The following is a 23,907-nucleotide window of genomic DNA, read 5'->3' as shown; positions in this document are numbered from 1 at the left end:
GGTTTTTTTTGCAGTATATGAATTCCCACTGGTGCCACAATAGTCTGTCATTCCCCTTGCAGGAATTACCACAGCCACCCTGGGTGGATGTCGTTTTCTACGAAACGCAAATTGGCGTGGTTGACGCCCTGTGGTTACTTCCCAGTTGGCTCTGCCGTGTACTGGATACTGTTTTGGGCTCTTTCCCTCTTACACGGGGGGAAGCCTATTTCAGGTTTTATTATCCCTGTTTTAGGGCTGGTAGCAGGTCCATTCTGGTTAGAGTGAATGTTGACCTGCACCTGTATCATACACCCTCAGTCTTACATGCCTTCGGGTTCCCTGTTGCTGACTAGCGGGTGGATCGCATGGTGGGACTCTGGCTGTTGCCAGATACGAGGTATTACAACAGTGTTTGGCCTCCTGTCCCAAATTCCCTGAGGGTCATCACGAGCCCCTCCTGCGGTGGATGGGCATGTTATTCGTCTTATTACAGACGTTACTACGCCTCCCATTCCTGCGTGGTCGGATTCTTCGGATCCGTAGGTGGTAACTGCCTGAAATCAGTATACTCGCTTTCAGGGGTTGTTACCCATCCTACCATGGGTATAGCATGGTTGGTTAATACTATTACATACTGAACTGATGCATTTGTAATGGGTTTTTTTTTTTTTTCTTCCCCTCCATCACGTCTGGGGTTCAACTGTATTTGGTCGCTCGCGTAATATATGCAGTTGTCATAGGTGGAAATGCCTATATTGGATACCAGTCTGCTAACTTTGAGTTCCGGCTGCGACTGTATCCTCCGTAAAACCCTGTGGCTGCGCACTGGGAATGCAGAGGTGCAGATACCATCTATGGGGTAAATCTTGTTTGGTCCTGACCTTGACAAGATTGTAGTAACATGGGCAGTATTACTAACGACAAGTTTACCGCTTTCAGATATGCCCACTACAAGGCCTCAGACTAAGTCTGTTAAGTCTTTTTGTCCTCTGGGTCAGCCTAAAGGTCTGTTGCTTCATAGACTGTCGGCCTCTACAAGGGCCGACATATCCAGTACCAAGCAGGCCTGGACTGCCAGCCGATCCTGCTTCTGAACCTACGGATATATCTTCAGCCTGACGAGACAGGCCACCCACTGGGAGATAGCGCTTTTCTCAGTTCGCCCGGTACTAGTGTCAAGTTGCCTCTCTTTGCTCAGGCTGTTTCTTTCCTTGTGTTGGTACGCGTGCCCTTATTCAGACCCGAACAGGGCCTTACAAATCCAGAAAGCTATACAGTTGTTGCGGTAAGCGGAGCTAATTAGGCCATCCCCACTTTCTCAGCGAGGGACTGGTTGTTCTGCTTTCTTTCTGGTGCGGAGGCTGAATGGTCCTCTTTGGCCTATTCTCTGTCTCAATTCCCTGAACCAGTTCTTAAAGCTACTTGGGCTCAGGAGACAATCCCTATGCTCCATCATACTATGTTTGGGACCTGGGGACTTTATGGTGTCACTGGATATACAGGACGCGTGCCTACGGGTACTTACAGAGACCTTTCCTCAACATGGACTGAGGTTTGCTGTATCACAGCTACACTTATAATTTTTCGGTCTCTGCCTGTTGTGACTGTCTTCAGCCCCACAGGGGTTTACCAGCGTTCTGGAATTTCTGACAGTTCTCCTGTTCAGTATATCCCAATGCTCCTGTACCTGGACGGCCTCCTGCTCTTAGCGGGATCACCGGGGTACTTTACAGTCAGGTCAGGATGACCGTGGCTTCTTCAGGGTGCAGCCGTTTAATCAATGGGGAAAAAGTCCTCCCTGCATCCCTCTCTGGGTGTTCTTCATCTAGGAGCCCTGCTGGATTCTCAGAATCTGAGAATTCTTCTGGCGTAAGACGGAATCTCCATTCTTCCATTAGGAGTATATGGATGTCTACGCAGTTGACATATGTCTTTACACTCTGGGATGCATGGTCAAATATTCAGTGTCTGCCTTTGGATGGGTGGAATGGGCTTGGTTCTATTCCAGGCCTTTCCATATTTGGCTTATCTCCAGATGGAACAAGTTTTTTCTGTCGGATCACTGTTCAAACGATGATGCTCTCTCCGGAGGCAAGTCGGTCCCTTTCCGGGTGGCTATGGCCATCTCGTCCAGGGTATTCTTTGCTATGGACAGTGTCTGGTTCGCATCCATTTCTGGGCAGTTGGACGTCTGTCGATTCCACCCTGTCAATTAACTTGTTGGATCTTTAGCCTGTCTTGGTCCTTCACTCTGGCATAACTCTTGTTTCCCGGTGAACCTGAAAAGGTTCAGTCCGACAGGGTCAGGACAGTGGCTTCCTTTTTAGCAACACTGTTCGTTGGGTGGCAATGACAGGTATGTCACACATTCGGACATAGTCCGAGGGTCTCCTCCCGACCATCTCGGCTGCGTTCATTTCAGGAGCTCTCCATTGGGAAGCGGGAGTCCTCAGCCGTCACGACGTGCATCCTGGGGACTAGTCTCTTCCCCAAGAGAGGTTTCATCTTCTGGTGAGCAGGGGGGCCCCCCCGAGGTGACCCTCATGGCCTTCTGACTTTATCACACTATGGTGTTACAGTCCAGCTCTGGGGATTCTGAAGCAACCTTCAGTGACTCTGTCAGTGAAGTGGTCCTTCCACTTTGCGTACCTGTGTTCTCCGGTCTCCCTTCTTCCTCGAGGGAAGTGTTTCAATCGAGACGGAGATGCTTTCCTGCTGGTGGCTCCTGATTGCCCCAGATGTCAGGGGTACTTGGATCTTCGGAGTCTCTCCATCGATACTCCATTCCTGATGCTTCACTGCCTGGACCTGTTGTCTCAGGGTCCTTGGTTTTGCCTTGGACCTGGGTCGTTTGTCTTTGACTGCGTCCCTACAGTGGTCTTACGGCTTCCCTGGCTTTATCGTCGGAATGATTAGAGCACATAGATCAGCTTTTGCTGGGACCTACCACAAACTGTGGCAGCCATAATTCTTATGGTATTGTACCTGTCGATACGATCCTCCGGTGTTAAGGATCTCCAGATATTCTGACATTCCTTCCGGCTAGCTTGGGTTTCACCCTCGGCATGGCCTTCCTGACAGTGCGGATCTCTACACTGTCAGTATGATTAAGAGGTGGAGTTGCTCCACTCTGGTATCCAGTTCATCCTTTGGAGTCTTTTCTGGATTATGCCTCCATTTGTCCTCCCTAGGGACTTCTTGGGAGTTAGTAGTGGTTCTTTGTTCCCTCCGGGGACAGTCAATGGAACCGCTGGTTGTGATAGCCATTACATGGTCTATTGTTTAGGCTCTCTCTCTCTCAGGGTGTTTATATCAACCAGGAGAGTGTCTGAATTGGGAGCGTTCTCATGTGGCTCCCTCTTCTGGAGGGCATAATGTCAAGGTGTAAGTTGCTCTCGCCCTGTGTTTCTTCTTAATGTGGTTTTTAGGTTCCATATTATTCTTGAACTTATGGTACGGCCATTCAGTCCCCAGTCCTCTCGGCTGGTGTGGCCTCATTGACTGTGGTCTTGCCTCTTTGGATTTATGTGATCCGTTCAAGTTCCTTATGGAAATCGGACTCCTTATTGGTGGTCTGCGGTTTCTGGTTTTCACAGGAAAGGATGGCCGGCCTATAATGAAATGTTGGCTGGATGGCCTCTTATGTCTTCCTCAGGGGCCTACCCATGGGTAGGCATTTCTGTCGTTGAGGCTTGTTTTTTCTCGGGCCATGTAACCCTCGTGGGCGGCTCGCTGTGGCGCCTCGGCTGTTTTGCCTTACTAGGTGTCCACGTGGTCTTCTGTCCACACCTTTTTAAGATTCTACGCATAGGTTTCCTTTGCCTCTCAGGATGCTTCCTTTTTGGCGACGGATTCTCCTCTCAGCACAGGAGCGTCCCCAACCTTGGTTGAACTGCTTTGGGACATCCCCAAGGTCAACCCTGTGGACCCCCTATGGACCCTGAAGTAGAAAACAAGAGATATGGTAAGAACTTACCTTTGTTATCTCTGTTTCTACGAAGTCCATAGGGTCCACAGGGCGCCCGCCCTGACGCACCTGGCTTCATATTGGCTGTGTTACTGGTCACCGGTTTCCCGTCTCCTTTTCTGTGAGTATGGTTCTTGAGTGTTCCAGTTTTCTCTCTCTTTTTCTCTCCTCCTCCGGCCTTTGGCTACTTACAAACTGAGGTGCCTCTGGCTTGGGGGCGGGGTTATAGGGAGAGTGGACCCAAGTGCATCCTGGGAGCTAAAAGCTTTAACTGCGTGGTGCCCGGATTTGGTTCCCAACCTATACCCCCAAGGTCAACCCTGTGGACCCTATGGACTTCGTAGAAACAGAGATAACAAAGGTAAGTTCTTACCATATCTCTTGTTTTTTACAATGAGTTCTGTATCTAGTAAATGCTATCAGGCAAGTTAGATATATAATTTCAGTGTATCCGTGCTGTCTCTGAATTATTACACCTCTAATGTGTGTGTAGGTAGGTGGGTGTAGTGTGTGCTAGGTTGCAGTTTTGTTCTGAAGAGCTTTGAACTGATGATATCTTTCATTGTTTAGGTGATCCTGGTAACTGGTACTCCAGTGATGAGGAGGAAGGTGGAAGTAGTATGACCTCAATACTGAAATCTTTGCGGCAACAGTCCTCTAACCGCATAGCTCAGCAAGTCCCTGCCAGAGATATCAGTACAGGAAGCCAAGCTGACCCACGCTTGCAAAAGAGCCCATCCAGCCGCCCCACGGATCCTCGTCTCTCTCGTGACCCGCGTCTCTCTCGAAACGCAGACTCCACTCCAGCTGACACGGGACCTAGTGACCCTAGATTGAGTCGACATCCTCCCCCACCGAAACAGGATTCACCAGTTAGTAAAATGCCTGCAGACGAGGAAGAACCTGAGCGGGTCTTGCGTGATAAACCTGTCACTATCCCATTGGAACTGCTCCCTGGGCAGACTTTGAGAGACCCACGTACTCAGCTACAGCAGTTCAGCCATATCAAAAAGGATATAAGCTTGAGCAAACCCAGCTTTGCCAGGACTGTTCTTTGGAGTCCTGAAGACCTTATTCCACTGCCCATTCCCAAACATGAGTTTGTCCCTGTGCCAGCTGCATTACAGTCTATGCCAGCTCTTGATCCACGGCTTAACCGTCCAACCCCTGCTGCATCGCATGACCCACGTCAGCGGGCATCTGCTCCAGAGGCACCAGCACCTAATCCTAGCCTGCCTGACTTTGAACTGCTGTCTAGGATTCTGAAGACTGTCAATGCTGCCTCTGTACCCCCTACTGCTGTGCCAGCACCTGTTGAGAAACCTAGTGACCCCCGAACACGTAAGCCCCCCGCTGACCCTCGGCTTCAAAAATCAGCGGAGCCCGTGCTTCCTGTACGACCTCCAGAACCCACCCAGCCTCTTCCCACAATACCTCCTGCTGAGAGCACACCAACTATTGCACCCTATGATCCGCGTCTCCTGACTACAGGAGGGCTGAGCAAGCCTACTGGTCAAAGCAATGTTTTGAGCTCAATTAGTTTGTATGACCCCAGGACAGGGTCTAAGACTTCAGCAGAGTCCGCTCCTAGCGAGACCTCATCTAAGGCACTGGACAGTAAAGTTGTCAGTAAAACAAAAGAGCCACTGTTTGTGCGCAAATCTGCCCTTGACCAAGCGGATGTTGATAAAACAAACTCAGAGACTGCAACTGACCGATACAGCAGTTATAACCGGCCACGTACTAAAACTCCAGCTGCCTCTGAGAGCAGTCAGCCCGCTGTCCACAATCTCCCTGTGCCATCTGTCTACGGTTTGGTCAAGCAGGCCGCTAAGACGGGCAACGTCAGCCCCTTCCCCGGGAACAGCCCAACACAAGACAGTGAGCAGGATGCTGGTTCCCTTAAAGATGTTTTTAAAGGATTTGACCCTACAGCGTCTCCATTCTGCCAGTAGTGTTCATATATACAGTGTCAGTAACTACTCGAATATGTATAATTTTTTTTTATATATATATATATAATCTTATTCCATTAGTGCTCATGTTTATCCTTCTGTACATAAATCCAAACTGTAAAGCCTCAGCCATCTGTTTTTAATGAATAATCAGTGTCTTGTGTAGTGACTGATCCTTTCCTTTTTTTGTACATTATTTTAAAGCGTTCTCTATAAACATACATCTCTATGTATGTGTGTGTGTATATATACATATATTTACGGTGTATTTCAAAGAACAAGTTGGGTTCCTAAGATTGCCCAATCCATTATCTTTGTGTTGAGTGCACGTCAGTACAGAGCTCACATTGTGTGAAGAGGCAGCTAGTTCCTAATTTACTGTACCGAAAGCTGGTCGTGTCCCCATCCAGCAGGACTCCCGAGAGGCTTGCATAGGAATCAACACACACAACATTGTAAATATATATATATTTATATATATAAATATCATTTTTATACCACATTTATGTATGTGCTATATTATACAAGGAGGAGCAAGTTCAGAAAAACAAGCAAAAAAAATATTTATAATCAAAATGTAAAGCTTGCCACTTGAGTATTTGTAAAGTTTATTTAAAAAAAAATGCACCTCCATTAAACTCCCCCGCCCCCAATAAATATTCTCAAGAAACGGAGTTGTCGGTTCCCAAATTTCTAGACTGGTAACATGAAAATGAACATGTGCTATCTTTTTAATAACCATAGTAACACTTACTGGGCTTCAGGCTAAATAATGGGCAGAGTTACAATGTGTGCAGTTTATTAGCTTGAAAAAGTTTAACATGTAAAACTCTTCATGATTGGTCTGTCTTGCTCCTTTTCCCTTCTTATTTTAATGAAGTGGATACATAATAGTTCATCCCAATGTTTTCTTACTTTTTTTTTTTTTTCCATTTTGTAACCATTTGTATAAGATCAGGGTGAACAGACTGTTAAATCTGTGAGTGTTTTTGCTTCTTTCACCCACCCCCAGCTCACTCATCATGTGTACAGGGCGCGCAAATATAAATCTCAAGTATTAGGGACAAAATGGTTCATGTATTAGATGATTATGCATTGTTTGTGTGTAAATATCAGTGAATGGCTGAACACAGAGAATAAATGGAATTTTTCATACTGATCTTGGATTGTCCATAACTTCTCATTGAATATGTGTTGTGTGCATCAAAATGTTTTGCATAAATGGGAACATTTTAAAGGGCCACTAAGTAGTACTTTATTAAAAATGATACTGTCCTAACCGTAGCAATGTACTTATTTGGGTGAAGTGTTTACTTAAAGCACAAGTGGATCCTGTGGTAAGAGCTCTTACAACATCCCCAATTGTATATAATGAACATGTGCCTTTCTTACAAAAGTTGAAGGCTGACTTAGCATGCATCCAGTCTAGCACAGAGCTAACTAATTCTTCTTTATATAGCTCTCTGTCATGTTATGCAACAGGCCATGCACAATAATTACAACCAGTCCCTGTTCCAGCACCGCTCTATATTATCTCTGAGACATGGGGTCATTTTTGCCAGAAATCCATCAACCACCACTATTTTTGAACTTTGGAAGGAAATCCACATGAACATTTAATACTTACAAACTCCATTCCACACAGCTGTTGCTTTGGAAGAAATGGAACCCCAGCCCTTTAAAGTAGCAATCCTAACCATTGTGCTGACCAGGCTATTTGACATTTAGAGGGGTATTCAATATGAAACGTTAACTTCACTGTCGAAGTTAACGTTTCATATCGGAGTTTTTACCTGCGTTAAAGTATCGGGCGTGCTCCCGCTTATCCCCCGTATTCAATATAAAATTAACGAAAACGGGAACCTCCGAAGTTGGATTTGCGTAAAGTTACGAATTTTTCCTTAAAAAAATTGTAAGACCCCCCCCCTAAATTGTAAAAACATGGGGGATCACTATGGATACCCCCGTTTTAGCCTTTAAATGAGAGTTGGGGATTTAAATAGCCGCAGCAGGTCTTTTTTTCCCAACATTGAAGAAGTGTTGCAGAAGAGCACTTAGGTTATTTTTTTGGGGTTTTGTAAGTGGTCCCATCAAATTTGGGGTACATGAAAATGGGTACTAGCATATTTTTAAGTCCCTAAAGTAAGTTTTTAAAAATTCTGCATTTGTGCACCTGCCGCTATAAATCTATTCTAGAAAACACCTGCCGCATACTTGCAGAATAGCCATGAACCTATTTCCCTATTGTTAATGATTTTTTTCCCCATTTTTTTTTTTCACCCCAATTTTTAAATTAATTTTTTGGGGTGTCCCTATTTTATTTTAAACTTTTTTTGACACAGTTCTTTTTTAAATGTCATTCCCAGGGGTGCAGGCTACTTTTTTTAAGCCTGCACCCCTAGACCCCAATTCTGCACTTTTTTTCGACACCTATTCAATGGTGAAAAGTTATCCCCGTTTTTTATCAAAGACTTTTCAAAACTGCGATAAGTCTTTGAAATTGAATACGGTGTAAAAGTAAAACCTGCGATAATGACATCATACCTCCGATATTAACGCAAAAACGATGTTTTCGCTCCCATATTGAATACCCCTCTTAAACGCCGAAAGCATTCTTTCATTGACCTGAAGTCTACTTGCATATAATGAAATGTACTCCTTCCATGCCTGCAGTTGCTATTGGTCTATATGTAAGCATTAGCTGAGATACTTTCAGACCATTTACATCTCAAGAGGTTTACAGAGATGCATGTCATTGAGGCTTAACCTTGTTTCTATACTTGGTGATACTCATTACCATGGGGTACAGAGGTGCAGGCTAAGCTTTTGGCTCCTTTGAAAAAAAACAAACTGAGCTTCTGTTTTTATATCCCCTAGTCTCTAAAATGCAAGTCTCTGCCAATTGCTCCAGCCTTGCCTTAGCTACTGGCTCTGGGCTCTGTCACGAAGCCTCCATGCTGTTGTGGTCTAGAACGTAAGACATCAGCTTGTTGCAACGCAGCTGAGCAAGGTCTTCACTATGACGAATGTGTGTAATGGAATCCCCTGCATTGTATTATTATGTAGGATACGTGTATCTTGCTGGCCCATTGCAGAGTGCTGGGGAATTTGTGTGTATTTTTTTCTTGTCTAGATTAACCCCACCCTTACACATACTTTTGATGGTACAATAAATTGACTTTGAACAGCTTCCATTCAGTGTATTTAATTTCTTTACTTTGCGAGGTGCACCTGGATCCCTATATAGTCTTAATGTTACCAAGCTTCCTACCTAAACAAAACGGTGTTCTGGTTCACTCCCAGCAGTACTTTGAGATGGCTGAAATTTTTGACCCTACTAGTAAACTAGCCTTTTTGCTCCTTTCTTTTGGGGATTATCTCTAAACAGCAACCCCAATTAGCCACGACTCACCCACTAGTTCATGTCAAGTCTGGGATTCTTATATGTGCTGCCTGGTTTCCAGACTCCCACCTCACATTGAGGAAACCAGTCGTTTCCTCCTGGAGAATCCTCTCTCCACAGCCTGGCTCATTAAGGGTATCCGATTCATGGTAGATGTCTCAGTGGGTGGCTCCAGTATTTTTCTAGCTGACTTGCAACATAAATTTTCCTGGACGGGTCCTTAGATTACAGCCTTCTGGGATGAAAGCATTCCCTTCTAAACAAGGTGACCAACATTAGTTATAAAAAACTTGTGAGCATCACTATAGAAACAGCAGATAAACCAACAGACAAGTTAGATGTATTGTAAGGTAGCATCCAGGGACGTGCAGGGAGGGTAGGCAGAGCCTCCCCTTTCATACTCCTGAGATTTGATATAAAATTTATTAAAATAATACAACTCATAAACATCATCTTTGTTTATTGTGATTTTTATAGTTAACATTCCCCAGCTTTGTGGAGCTCCCTGGGACTGCAGGGAGACAAGGGATGAGGCAGCAACAGCTCAGCCTCACTTTTGTATAGTCAGACACTTTGCAGGGGTGGGGCCACACCACAGACCGTAAGCTGCACAGAAAGCTAATAGAGGCATGCATCTGAGTATGGGGGTGTGTGCCTTGAGCACTGATGGACACCTTGGATGTCATGTGACCAGGAAGTGCACAGCAGTGTTTAGAGATCTGAGCTCAGTCAGCAGCAGCAAGAGAAGGCACAGTGATGCAGGTAGGAGAATCATTAAATATTGGAGCTTAGTGTAGTGAGGGGAAGAGTTAGTCAGTAGGGGGTGAGACAGGCTCCCAGCACTCATACCCATCTCCATGTGCGCTTCCCCAGCCATTGACCTCACTGCAGGTCACTGGTAGCATCCCATTGGAAGCGACGCCTGCTCTCCCCTTTTCAAATGGTCAGAAGTAAAATCTGGCACCTGACTGTGATCGAAATATAGTCTTAGACAAATTGTGCAATTTATTTGTGTGCCAGAGCGCCTGCCATTTATAGCTGGAGACTTCATGCTGAAATAGAGATGACCATCGACGATTCATAATCATTGATGGTTTATGGCCGATGTTGAATGTTTTTACCATCGATGGAGGAGAACCAGACGGTTTCCCTCCGTCGATGGAATAGCACAACCGAATGTGTGGGGTTTTTTTGTTATTACAAGGTGCTGGGACACTGAGCATAGCTCCGCCCCTGACACTTGCAACTGCCCGTTACGAATGTTACTAATAGGTCAGACCACTCCAGGCTAAATGCAGGCTATGCACTCTCTTGTATCACTTGTGGTACTGACTTGCAAAAATAGGCTTCCGTAGTGGTTCGCATCTAGGGGTGCGTTGTATGTTCAGGCTATTCCCCATGGCTCACAGTCCACTGCTCACAATCTCCAATGGTCCCAGGAATGCTACCCTGTAGAAGTTTGTGTGTGTGAGTATATATCTTTATATATAATGTGCCCGCTTTGGCAGTACACATACTATAAATTTAAAGCTGGGGTAAAATAGCCCATTAAACTAAAGCTCCGCTTCAATTAACAACTTTTCTTCTTCAGGGTCCATAGGGCTCCACAGGAAGACAACGGGGTGTAGGTGGTACTTAGAGGACTGGACACCAACAGCAAAGCTTTTTCCTGTCCCAGGATGCTTATACCGAGTCCACAGCCTGAGGGCAACTCAGTTTCGTTGGTGTCCGGCAGGAGCTGGACCACCATTAGGACAGTGGAGCTGCTATTAGCCAGCCCAAGCTTTATTTTTATCATTTTATTTTCATTTTGACTAAGTGCAGCAGTGCTAGACAGTCCTCTCTGCTCCATCACCCCTCCTCGGGGCCGCGACACCAGCACTCGGCTAGGTACTCTCTTATGGGGACTACTGCGTCTACGCGCGGTCTTGCCTCTGGTCTCAGGAGACATACCGGAGACGCTGATGTGGACTCCAGTTCGTCTGGGACTCCACTAGACCACCAGGGCATTACTATACTGGCACAGGGCACAAATTAAGGCCAGGGACCCGGTAGTTGATGTCTGCATAGGGGAGAAGGTGCTCTCCCCGCTGCCTCTCTCCCAGCTCAGGGCACCATTCCACTGCGGTCTTGCTGCTCCTCCCTCACCCTCTGCCCCCTCTGAGACTCACAGCAGCCATTTTCTGCATTCAGGTCTCCGGGTCCGGTCTCCTTGTATAGGCCAGGTTATATAGCGCACTTTCCTACCAGCCACTGCAGTCTATATAGTTGAATTTAGTTCCCACTGCAGATATATTGTATACTGTGCATTGTATGTGACTTGTGCTAGCGCTGCTCTCTATTTTTCTCAAACTGTCAGCTTACACCTTTCCCTTTCATTATAACCCTGGAATACTGAGATATAGGGTGTTTATTGTACCTCACATCTACCTATATTTGTGAGGGCTATCACATACTGTATATCTGTGTTGTGCACTACACTGTGCCATATTGTACATATATCTGGGTTGCTCACTGCACTATGCCAAATTGTGTGCTACAATTATCCTTGCAGCTATGTCTGGCAAAGGCAAGAATAACAAGCACCCTGCTGCTCCCACTCTGGTGTCTCGCAAGTCCTGTTTAGCAGGCTTGGCTTCAGAAGATCTCATTCAAGATGGTCTATGTGCATCTTGTTATACGCCACCTGACTCCTCAGCCCCGGCATCCTGTCTCCAGGACCCCCCCGGGCTTCCTTTTCATAGGTGTTGGCAAAAATTGTGTACCACCTAGCGGTCCCAGTGGTAGCTCCCCCTATGGGATGGCCACAGCAGGTACTCCCTGCAAATCCTTTTCCTCCCCCATGGGTAGATGTACTTTCTACCTCAGTGCAGAGTCTGGCAGCTACCTCTACAGCTTTTCAACAAATGCTGCCAAAGGAGAGACCCTTACCTAGTTAACCTACTAAGCGTGCTGTGTTATCTTCCCAGTCCACCCAGCTATCAGATTCTGAGTTATCAGCTGAGGAGGTAGAAGACTCAGACCTATCTCACTCTGACTCCCCGTCTGGAGAAGAGGAGCCCCCCTCTAAATTGAATATTACTCTTACAGTAAGAGCTGTAAAATCTATTTTTCAAATAGAAGAGGCAGAACCCACTCCTCAGGCAAAAAAGCCACTATTGAAGCGACAGAAGGTAGTTTTGGCAGAGTTTCCTCACTCGGATCAGCTATCTGATCATGTGTGAAGCATGGAATATACCTAGTAAAAAGTTTTAGCTGCCTGATGGGGGCGTGGCCAAGACTGACATGGAGTAGCTAGCACTTTGCTGAGCTCTCCAGCCGCAATATCCGCTGCCAACATCCTGACCTCTGCCCAGCGGTGCCCATTATACTTACCGTGTGGGGGAAGGTGTGCTGCCTCTGGGGAAACAATTTGAGCCGCTTTCCGTCTCCTCCTGTCCGTCCGGCCGGCTCCGTGTGTTGTGTCCTCCTGCCTCTGCACGTGGTCCCGTCTCCTGCTGCGGCTTCTTGTCCTGCCGCTGAGCTCCCTGGAGTTGGTGCCTGCCGCGTGTGCTCCGTGCGCTGTGCCCTCCTGCTTCTCCACGTGGTCCCGTCTCCTGCTGCGGCTTCCTGTCCTGCCGCTGAGCTCCCTGGAGTTGGTGCCTGCCGCGTGTGCTCCGTGCGCTGTGCCCTCCTGCTTCTCCACGTGGTCCCGTCTCCTGCTGCGGCTTCCTGTCCTGCCGCTGAGCTCCCTGGAGTTGTTGCCTGCCGCGTGTGCTGTTGAGGGATCCAGCAGCCGCCGGGGACATTTGCGGGGCACGTGCCTCCTCCTCCTGGCCTTCCATTGCCGGGTGCGTCCTGGGACTGTTGCTGGCCTCATCTGCCGCGGGGAGACCCTGTAGCCTGCTGGACCTCGCTGTGTACACAGTGGCAACTACAAGTGAGTGCCCGATCACCCCCTCATCTTCCTCGGACCTCCTGAGCAGCGGTGCTGTTTAGCCCTCTCCTTGCTGTACAGTGCTGGTCATAGTGCCCTTCTGGGGCTACTCAGTGCTGTTATATTTGGGGCTGTGAAGCTCTATCCTGTGTGCCTGGTAGCGGCCACTTTCTTCCTCAGTTAACCCATTGACTCTCTGCCTGCAGTAGCTCTCTATATCCCTATTCTGTGTTGTCCTTCAGCTATGGGGAAAACAAACCATACATCAGCTGCTGCTAAACTGGAGCGCTTCTCCCGTAACCCTGTGTCTAATACTCCACAGAAGGAGAATCCTGTGGAAACGCCTGATCAATCACCTCCTTTAACTACAGCCCCTCCTGCTGCGCAGGCCCAGGAGATCACCTTACAGCAGGTGTTGGATGCTGTAACTACCAGTGAGAAGCGCTTAGCTGACCAGATTGGCTCTGTACAGTCTGATCTGACGGTTATTCATCAAGATTTACAGCGTATTCGCGAGAGGGTTGGAGAGACTGACACACGCATTTCCACCTTGGAAGATTCGTTCTCCCCGCTTAAAGTACGAGTTAATACTTTGGATTCTCAAATGTTAGCTGTGCAACGTAAATTGTCAGATATGGAAGGGCGATTACGTCGCAACAATGTTCGCTTCGTAGGATTGCCGGAAAAGGAGGAGGGAAATAATCCTGTAGAATTTCTAGAAAAATGGCTCCTGGAAGTTTTTGGTCGCGATGCTTTTACTTCTCATTTTGCGGTGGAACGGGCTCATCGCGTCCCTACTAGGGCACCGCCGCCTGGAGCACCTGCCCGTACGTTTATAGCCAAATTCTTACACTACCAAGATCGGGATTCAATACTCAGACTAGTTCGTGTCAAAGGTCCTATGGAAAGGAATGGCTGTCGTGTCTCGATATTTCCTGATTTTTCTATTGATGTGCAAAAGGAGCGAGCTCAATTTATGCCAATTAAGAGACGCCTGCGTGAACTGAATCTCCCATATGCAATGTTATTCCCATCCAAGCTAAGAGTCATTGCTGACGGGGAAACAAAGTTCTTTATGTCTCCAAAAGAGGCTGCTCTATGGCTAGATCGTTACGGGCCCGGCCGCGGACAGGTGGCTGAAGATTAAGTCAGCTGGATCATAATTTGCCTTGAACTCACGTAACTATGTTTAATTTCTGGTCACTCACTGTTGTTCTCATATAGGCTGGGCGCTTATGGCTTGCTGTGATCTTCAAGTTATTATTTATTTGTTGACAATAAGTCTGATAGCATTACGAGATCACTATATTCATATCATTACCGATTTCAGATAACTATTTTTTGTCTGTCGGTTTATTGCATTGTACTCTGATTGCGCTATATAAGTCTGTCACCTTTCTACTGTATGTATTATGTTTGGGTTTATGCACCTTCCCCTGCTATTGTATGTTTTTTTTTTTTTTTTCGTTTGGGTTTTTTTGTTTTTTTTTGTTTACAGGGGCACCGAGGGCATTATTGGCTGGAGAGCTCCCTCATGTCTAGGGGTCATCTAAATTCTTTGCTCCGTAATCTGTAGGGGGGTTGCTGTTTCGGGATAGTTGTTAGGAATTCTAGTTAGGGATTTAGGTATGCCAAAGTTGGGGTTAGGTATATGGGGAGGAAATAAGGGTTGGGGTTTCTCTTTTGTTTTTTGTTTTGTTTCTTTTGTGTTTTTCAATGGATGTTCCTATAGAGATGTCATGTCAATTTTTTTTTGTATCGAAAATTTTTGCTTTTCTCTTTGCTTTTTTCTATGCATATACCACTGTATATTTAATATGTCTATTTGTTTGTCTCGCACACTCCAATACTATTTTGCAGGTTATCCGCTGGCTAGTGTTGCTAGTATCTGGTACTAATCTGGGATGATGGCTTCTCCATTGAGAATTGTATCTTGGAATGTCCGAGGGCTTAACGATAAAATTAAAAGATCCTTAGTCCTCCGGCAGCTCCGACAATATGGCTCTGACATTGCATGCCTCACTGAAACACATTTGCTGGGGGGTAGGTTAATGTCACTGAAAAAACTGTGGGTTGGATGGGCTTATCATACCTCGCACACTTCATCATCTAGGGGTGTTTCAATCCTTATACGCAGATCACTTGGTTTTTAGTTGGTTTCCCTGCAAAGTGACACTTGGGGACGGTATGTTTTTTTACAATGTCGAATAAATGCTGCCCCCATTCTTTTATTGGCTATATATATCCCACCCCTGTACTCATCTGAGGTTATGAAAAAAGCAGCTGAATTTATGGCTAGATTTCCAGATACACCTGTAATTTGTGTGGGGGATTTCAACAAAGTAATGGATCCTGTTCTTGATAGGCGGAGCAATACCTCTGGTTCCTCTTCCTCCAGTAGTGGTCGCTTTGGGGCCCTTGTGGCAGAGCTGGGCTTGGTGGATGCTTGGAGGACGAGACATCCTGTGGAGAAACAATATTCCTGTTTTTCACGTAGCTATCATTCGTTCTCCAGGATTGACCTTGCCCTGATCTCCCCCAATCTGTTGCCTAAACTTCAGTCAGTTGTTTACGAAGCAAGAGGGATTTCAGGTCACTCCCCATTAGTACTTGGGTTGGACCTGATTGGTCAACGCGGGCATTCCTTCTGGAAGCTCAACCCCTTTTGGTTAACTCGTATGGGAGCGGGGTCGGAGCTAGAGGCTACCTGGGATGAATTCTTCTCTAATAATCATGGCTCGGCTTCCACTACGGTAGTTTGGGATGCCTTTAAATCCTTTTTAAGGGGTACCCTGATTAGACGTGTGTCTGAATTAAAATCTTCCTACAAGCACCATGAGAAAGAGTTGGAATCCTCCTGCAGGGCTTTGGAAGCAGCATATCTGTCTGATGGGCAGGACTCTTCTAGACTTGCCTGGCTTGCCACGCAGAAGGAGTGGAGTGACTTACTATTGGCTAAGACTCAGTATAGGCTGCTGTTTGCAGCACATTCCCACTATGCCTTGGCTGACAGGCCGGGAGGTTATCTTGCTAATCTGGCACGTGCAGAGAGGTCCCCTGTAGCTGTGGTTGAAGTTCTTGATTCTGCTGGGGTGGCCCAGATACAGACCCCAGATATTGCTGCAGTTTTTGTACAGTTTTATAGGGCTTTGTATACTTCTAGACTGACCTGCAAGTTAAACGATGTACAATCCTATCTCGCAGGTATATTATTGCCCACTTTGACGGCGGAAGACAGGGATTACTTGGACTCTCCCCTGACTCGGGAGGAGGTAGATGAGACTTTGCGTTCATTCCCTGGCGGTAAGGCACCCGGGTTAGATGGAGTTCCGATAGAGCTGTACAAGAAGCATAGTCAGTTTTATGTCCCTCGTCTCCTTGACTTGTTTAACCAGTTATATGAGGGCACTGCTCTCCCACAATCTATGTCAGAGGCTCTTATTGTGGTCTTGCCTAAGCCGGGGAAGGATCCGAGGCTCTCTGTCTCTTACCGACCCATATCCCTTCTCCCTACAGATGTTAAAATTTTAGCTAAAGTATTGGCCATTCGATTAGGTAGGGTGATTTTAACTGTTGTCCACCCAGACCAGACGGGGTTTATGCCCGGCAAGTCCACATCCATTAATTTACGTCGCCTTTTTACTCATTTGCAGGTCTCTCGTGGGCAAGGGTCCTCAGTTGTTGTCTCGCTGGATGCGGCAAAAGCTTTCGATTCTGTCGAGTGGCCCTTCCTATGGGAGACCATGCGCTGCTTTGGGATTGGCCCTGGGTTTATAAAATGGGTTCAGCTCCTATATTCAGCCCCAACAGCTAGGGTGTCAGTTAATGGTTTTATATCCTCTTCCTTTCCTTTATCACGTGGAACAAGACAGGGATGCCCTTTGTCTCCCGCCCTGTTTGCTATAGCAATTGAGCCTTTGGCTTGTCTCATTCGGGCACATAGGAGTATCAGGGGATTGGAGCTGGGGGCCAGAGCAGACAAGGTGGCGTTGTACGCTGACGATATGTTGCTCTTTGTTTCTGACTATTCCAGCTCCATGCCTCATGTTCTTGATCTCATTACTCAGTTTGGTAGTTTCTCGGGACTTACAATAAAGTGGGATAAATCTTGTATTCTCCCCCTTGGAGGATCATGCCCTGTGGGTTCGAGTGTTTCACTTCCACTGAAGTGGGTCAATACCTTTAAATATCTTGGTATTTGGATATCTAATGCTCCCCGAGATTATGTGACCTTAAATGTGGTGCCCCAGGTGGATTATTTACGGGCTCGGGCAAAGATATGGAGCAAACTTCCACTCTCACTCACCGGGCGTGTCAACTTAATTAAAATGGTGCTACAACCTAAACTGTTATATGTACTCCATAACTCTCCGGTCTATCTTCCCCAAAAACTTTTCCATCAAATAAACAGTTTGGTCTCCTCTCTGGTCTGGGCGGATCGCAGAGCTCGCATAAAATTGGATGTGCTCACTAAGCCTCGTTCACAAGGGGGTCTGGCGCTTCCCCACTTTCGCATTTATTATTTTGCATCTCAACTGGCACATTTGTGGCATTGGATAAATGATAATGACCCTCAGGCCCTGTATGCTGTTATGATCTCCCAGGTTACTCCAGGTCATACTCCTCTGCAGGCACTACTTAGTGGTAATATATCTAGCACTATGTTACCTATACTTACTCAAGCTGTCAGAATATGGGACTCTGTCTCAAAACTTATGAAGACACAGGGCTTAGATCCGGCTACTCCATTATGGTGCTCTCGAGCTTTGCCTGAACTTTTGGCGTTGCAGACCAGGGAGATTTGGGGTAGGTGGGGAGTGGTCTCCTTGGGACAGCTATATAATGCAGGTATACTTAAATCCTTTAGTCAGTTGCAAATTGAATTTGGTCTCCCACAGTCACATTTCTTTAGATACCTGCAACTTAGACATGCGCTAGCGACCCAATTCCCTGATGCTCCCCCAAACATTCAAGATTCCCCTGTCAAAAAATTCTTGTCTATAGGCGGACCTCGTCGTTTTGTTTCTCATGCCTACTCCTTTGTAATGCAGGCTCACCACCATGATGATCTACCAACTCTCAGAGCTAAATGGGAGGTTAATCTGGGTGCAATACAGGACGACTCATGGCGGGATGCATTGGGATGTCCACGATTAGCTACCACCTCAATTCGTTTCCAACAAATCCAGCTATTTCTATTGCACCGGGTTTATTTAACTCCTGATCGTCTGTTTAGGTTTGGTGGTCGCTCAGATTCAAATTGCCCTAAATGTAGTGCCCCATCGGCCAACTTTTGGCATTTGCTTTGGGATTGTCCTCAGATTGTGTCATTCTGGGAAAAAATACTCAGGGTAATTTCCTCTACAGGAGTCCCGCAGGCTGTTCTTACTCCTATTGTATGTACGCTTGGAATTATAGAAGATCATCTGCTTGATAGACACACTCATCAGTATGTACTGAATGTTTGTATGTTGGCCAAAGTTTGCATTGCCCGCTCCTGGATGGCCTCCACAGGGCCGGAGTATTATGATTGGTTATCCTTAGTCTCTGCCACAATTGCACATGAAAAATATACCTATTTGGCTAGAAACGCCGAATCTAAATTTGAACGCATATGGGCCAAATGGCTTAATTCTGCTCATGCTCAGACCGCACACCACCGGCTTTCTGTCTCCAATTCTTCATTTAGTGCTGTTATGTAATAGTAGCAATGGGGGAAATAATGCTACACAATCACTTATTGGTGTGTGCGAGAGGGGAAAGAATATATATATGTTTATGTATATGTGTATACGTATATATATATGGACAATTGTTGTATATATAGTTTATATGCTAGTCTGTCTGCTCATTGTAATGTGACATCAATGATATGCTAGTTTTACATCCTTTTATTTTGTTTTAGGTTTGTTTTATGTTTGTCTATTTGTTGTTGTTTTCTTTTTCTTGAAAATCAATAAAAAAGCACTTATTTAAAAAAAAAAAAAGTTTTAGCTGCCTAAACGCTTGATTTCCTTTTACCCTCTTCCAGCCATTAATTGCACTAAATGGGAAGTTCCCCCTGCAGTGGATTCCCACGTGACATGCCTAATTAAGAACACTACCTATCCACACTGCAACCTCCTTAAAGTAGACTATGGATAGAAGCTTGCTTGAAGAGGCCCTAGTAGAGACATTTCCCTCTGATGCTTCCAGGGAACTGCTGTCATACATATCTCACATTAGAGATGTAGCCTCCTATTTAGGGGAGGCGGCTTTGGATACTTGTCTCCTAGCTCCCAGGGTTCTCAATTGGGAGGCATAGGCGCACGCAGGGGGAGTTTCCGAGTACCTAGAAACCCCCCCTTGCCGCCGCTCTATCGCTGCCCGGCTGAATCATTTTTTTTTCTAAAGTGAAGGAGCAGCCGGGCCCGGAGTTCAGCTTAAAACTGTCTGGGGCTTGGCTGCTGGCTGAACATAGGGGGAGCTGCAGCGGCAGCGCGCAGCTCCTCCCGGGTGTTTCTGATGGGGCACTGTGAGGGGCGACTGAGAAGCTGAGCTGCCGCCGGGTGCTTACTATTCCCGGCATTCTCTCCTGGAGCCGCAGGTGAAGGGGGGAGTGGGTGCCACGGGGTGGGGGTTGCCGGCGGGAGGGGGGGGGGATTTCGATATTAAATGATGCAGTTGTTTGCCTGCTTCAGTGTGTGTGTTTGTGTAGTCTGTGTCAGTGTGTGTGTAGTCTTTGTGAGTGTCCTATCAGTGTGTCTGTATCAGTGTGTGTGTAGTCTTTGTGCAAGTCTATCTGTGTGTGTGTGTGCAGTCTTTGCGAGTGCCCTATCAGTGTGTCTGTATCAGTATGTGTGTGTAGTCTTTGTGAGTGCCCTATCAGTTTATCTGTGTCGGTGTGTGTAGTTTTTGAGAGTGTGTCTGTCAGTGTGTGTGTAATGCTGAACAGTCCATCAAATGTAACTATATATATATATATATATATATACACACATTTGAAACAACGAGTGCTGCTTCTTGTTTTCATCTGGGTTTATATCAAATAGGCACCGTTGGAGGGGGGTTTCCAATTTCCAATTAAAAAAATCCACACATACACACATACACACACACATATATATATATATATTATATATATATGTGTATGTCTGTGGATTTTTGTTAATTGGCTCTGTATTCGGAAATTGGAAACCCCCCTTTCAAAATCCTGCGTTTGCCACTGGGAGGTGTATTTCCTCAGCCGCCATGACATGCATGCAGGGGAGTGGTCTCTCAATCCAGGAGTTTTTCAGCCCCAGGTGGACAAATGGGGTCTACGGACGTGGACCTCATGGCCTCACGACACAACCACAAGCTTCCAGTGTACGGGGCCAGGACAAAGGACCCCGACGCAGCCTTCGTGGACGCATAACCTGTGAAGTGGACCTTCCATTTGGTATACCTCTTTCCCCTGGTCTCCCTTCTGCCTCGAGTTCTTCTGAAGTTCAAGCAGGAAGGAGGCATGGTCCTGTTGGTAGCTCCATAGATGTTCCTCTCCAACTTCCTGTTGCCTCAGAGTTCCTGTCTACATCCAGACCTGGCCCGTCGTCTTTAATGGCTAGGCTCTTGAGACATCCCTCCTAAGGTCTAAAGGGTTTTTCAGCTCTGTGGTCCAGACCATGCTCAGAGCGCGTAAACCGTCCTATGCCAGGATTTATCAACGAGTGCGGCATACATATTTCCAGTTGTGTGCTACTAGAAACTATGACCCTCAGGTTTTTAGGGTTTCTAGAATTCTTGCCTTTCTGCAAGCTGGATTGGATATCTGACTCCGCCTAGCCTCTCTGAAAGTGCACATCTCTGTTCTGTCCATCTGGTTCCAGCGCAGAATTCTACTGGATGTTCACACCTTCCTGCAAGGTGTTCTACATATACAACATCCCTTTGTCCCTCCTGTGGCTCCGTGGGATTTGTCAGTGGTTCTCCATGCACTTCAGGAACCTCCATTCGAACCATTAGATGTCAAAAGGCTCACTGTGAATACTGTTTCATCTGGCCATAGCATCTGCCCATAGGGTATCGGATTTAGGGGCGCTTTCCTGTCGCTACCCATTACTAATCTTTCATACGGACAGAGCTGTTCTTCGATCAGGTGAGGCCTCTTTGGATGTGGTCCGTGCTCTGATGATCTACGTGGACCGTACTGGGTCCATCAGGAAATCTGATTCCCTCTTCATCCTATATGGATTCTATAAGAAGGGATGGCCAGCTAACAAACAGACTCTGTCCGGATGGCTTCGCATGACTATATCACAAGCTTACATGCAGACTGGCCTTCCTGTGTTGGCTACAGTCTCTGCTCATTCTACTCTGCTCTGTGGGTCCCTCGTGGGCAGCCCTCCGTGGTGCGTCTGCCAAATAACTATGCAAGGCGGCCGCGTTGTCTTCTGTCCACACCTTTTTTAGGTTCTATGCCTTTGATACATTTGCATCTCAGGATGCTTGAACAACTGCTTTGGGACATCCCCATTGTCTCCCTGTGGAGCCCTATGGACCCTGAAGATAAAAAGGAGAGTTATAGTAAAACTTACCCATAGCTCTTTCTTGGAAGTCCATAGGGTCCACAGGGCACCCGCCCTGACGCTCGTAGCTTCTATGGGTTTCTTCTCTTGGTCACTTCTCTGTGTGAGAGTGTGATTCTTCTGTGTACCAGTCTTCCTTCTCTCCTATCCTGTTCCTGCCTTGGGGCTTGTTTACAAAACTGAGTTGCCCTCGGCCTTTGGGCGGGGTATAGGGAGAAGGACTGGATAAAGCTTTGCTGTTGGTGTCCGGTCCTCCAAGTACCACCTACACCCCATTGTCTCCCTATGGACCCTATGGACTTCGAAGAAAGAGAGTTTAGGGTACCATAACTCTCCTTTTTACATTACAGGTATATAGGTAAATACATATATACATGTGAGTTATGTGGCGGTGTGTGATAAGTAGACATGGTCTAGCGCAAATGTTCTACAGCTTCAGATATGAATGTTACAGGTTCGTTTCCTATGACAGATTTAATTTTATATGCTTGTACATTCATACCAGTATAGGTATACGTGTTTGTACTTTGCATAAGTGGGTAATCCAGGGGCTGGCTGGCAACTTTTAGCCTGGGGGGCAAATGCATGCAGGCGGCCCTGGCAGAGGAGTAGCGTGTAGCCAGGGTGCCCGAAAGAACGTGCGTGCTACGGCGCCCCCCTCAAGTGTTCTAGGGAGGAGGCGGGTCCATATGGGATTAATGTTAGGTAAAAATAAAGATTAGGGGCAGCCCCCTGTCGTGCCCATATGCAGTGCCACCCTGTACCACAGGAAGACACCCTTATGCAGGCCTCGAGTAGTGCCCCCAGTAGTGATCCCCCCTATACAGTGCCCCTTGTGCCCCCAGTTGTAGTCTTCCCCCTATGCAGTACCCCCACTATTGCCCTTTATATAGAGCCCCCAGCAGTGGTCCCTCGATGCAGTGCCCCCAGTGGTAGTCCCGTCCCCCCTATGTAGTGCCCCTAGTAGTAGTCCCCTTCCCCCTATGCAATGCCCCTAGTAGTAGTGCCCCCAGTAGTAGTCCCCCCCTTGTAGTACCCCCAGTAGTAGTAGTATTCCCCTCCTTGTAGTGCCCCCAGTAGTATTCCCCCCCTTGTAGTGCCCCCAGTAGTATTCCCTCCCTGTAGTGCTCCCAGTAGTCCCCCCCTTGTAGTGCCCCCAGTAGTATTCCCCCCCTGTAGTGCTCCCAGTAGTCCCAGTCCCCCCCCCCCCCCCCGCAGCAGAGACATAATAAATTTTTTTTTAAAAAAAACCACTTACCTGACACCCGCTCCTGGTCCCGCCGCCGAGATCAGCTCCTCCGTCCGCCGCTTTGCATTATGGGAGTGACGCGTCGCTCCCATTACCCACTGCGGGAGCCGGAAGATGTCCGGCTCTGGCAGTGGGAGCAGCAGCCGATGAGAGTCTGTCTGACTCTCATCAGCTGCTAAAGCAAACACATAGCTGCCGGTTCCGGCGGCTGTGTGTTTGTGCTGTGTAGCGCTGACCGAACGCCGTCCGGTCAGCGCTACACACGCGGTGCAGTCTGTGTCACAGTGACACAGTCTGCACCGCGGCCCGTGGCTCGCATGATGCTGTGGCCCGGGGGGCACATGGCACCCTGCCCCCCGGCCCAGCCCGCCACTGCCAAGGGCACTAGGGAGCTCACTGCGACATCACATATACTAACATAGGAACGATGCAGAGAAAATTAGCATGGCTCCTGCGCAGGAATGACACGCAAATTTGTGAAGCGTTCCAGGCTGTTGTGATGTAGGGCATTACTGTCTCACAGCACTTAAGTTTTGGGTTATCTCTTCTCTGCCTTTGCCTAAAATCAAGTGTAGTATCTGTTCTTATCAGTTAATTTCTGATACGTCCATTCCGGGAGGACTTATATTAAATTAAATTGTAGTTCTTATCCTCCAAATTGGATGTATGTTCTCCCTGTAAAGCAGTGTTTTCTAATATTAGCAATGCTGAGATTGGGAGTGTGGTCTCACCTGGTCCGGGAGTTTGGCTGTTTGGCTCCGCTTGGCACTATCTCCCCCTAATATAAAGAGAGCGATTCTCTAAAGTATACATGACTCTAGTGATAGATGTTTCAAAATATATATATATTTATCTATATATTATTACACATTCTTGGGTGATTTTTTTT

General features: G+C 46.9%; 1 protein-coding gene, 1 non-coding gene and 1 pseudogene across 3 annotated transcripts in view; all 3 read left to right on the top strand.

Moving 5' to 3' along the window:
• Positions 1–7,063, top strand: part of ZC3H4 (zinc finger CCCH-type containing 4) — a 73,408-nt gene extending 66,345 nt beyond the window's left edge. For both annotated transcript variants that reach the window (XM_088458098.1, XM_088458099.1), the window contains exon 14: positions 4,520–7,063. In XM_088458098.1, coding sequence (XP_088314224.1) covers positions 4,520–5,904 — 1,385 coding nt within the window. In that variant the 3' untranslated portion in view covers positions 5,905–7,063. The remainder of the gene's footprint in view (positions 1–4,519) is intronic.
• A 16,344-nt stretch (positions 7,064–23,407) lies between these two features.
• LOC148474845 (U6 spliceosomal RNA) lies at positions 23,408–23,514 on the top strand. The gene has a single exon (XR_015872848.1). It is a non-coding gene; the product is annotated as a U6 spliceosomal RNA (small nuclear RNA).
• A 44-nt stretch (positions 23,515–23,558) lies between these two features.
• On the top strand, positions 23,559–23,673 carry LOC148474844 (U2 spliceosomal RNA; annotated as a pseudogene).
• The last annotated feature ends 234 nt before the right edge of the window (positions 23,674–23,907 follow it).

Source organism: Taudactylus pleione, unplaced genomic scaffold, assembly GCF_031769625.1.
Source record: "Taudactylus pleione unplaced genomic scaffold, aTauple2 ptg000809l, whole genome shotgun sequence".
In the NCBI taxonomy this organism is placed as follows: Eukaryota; Metazoa; Chordata; class Amphibia; order Anura; family Myobatrachidae; genus Taudactylus; species Taudactylus pleione.
Note: the sequence above shows the minus strand (reverse complement) of the source record. Positions and strands in the feature narration are given on the sequence as shown.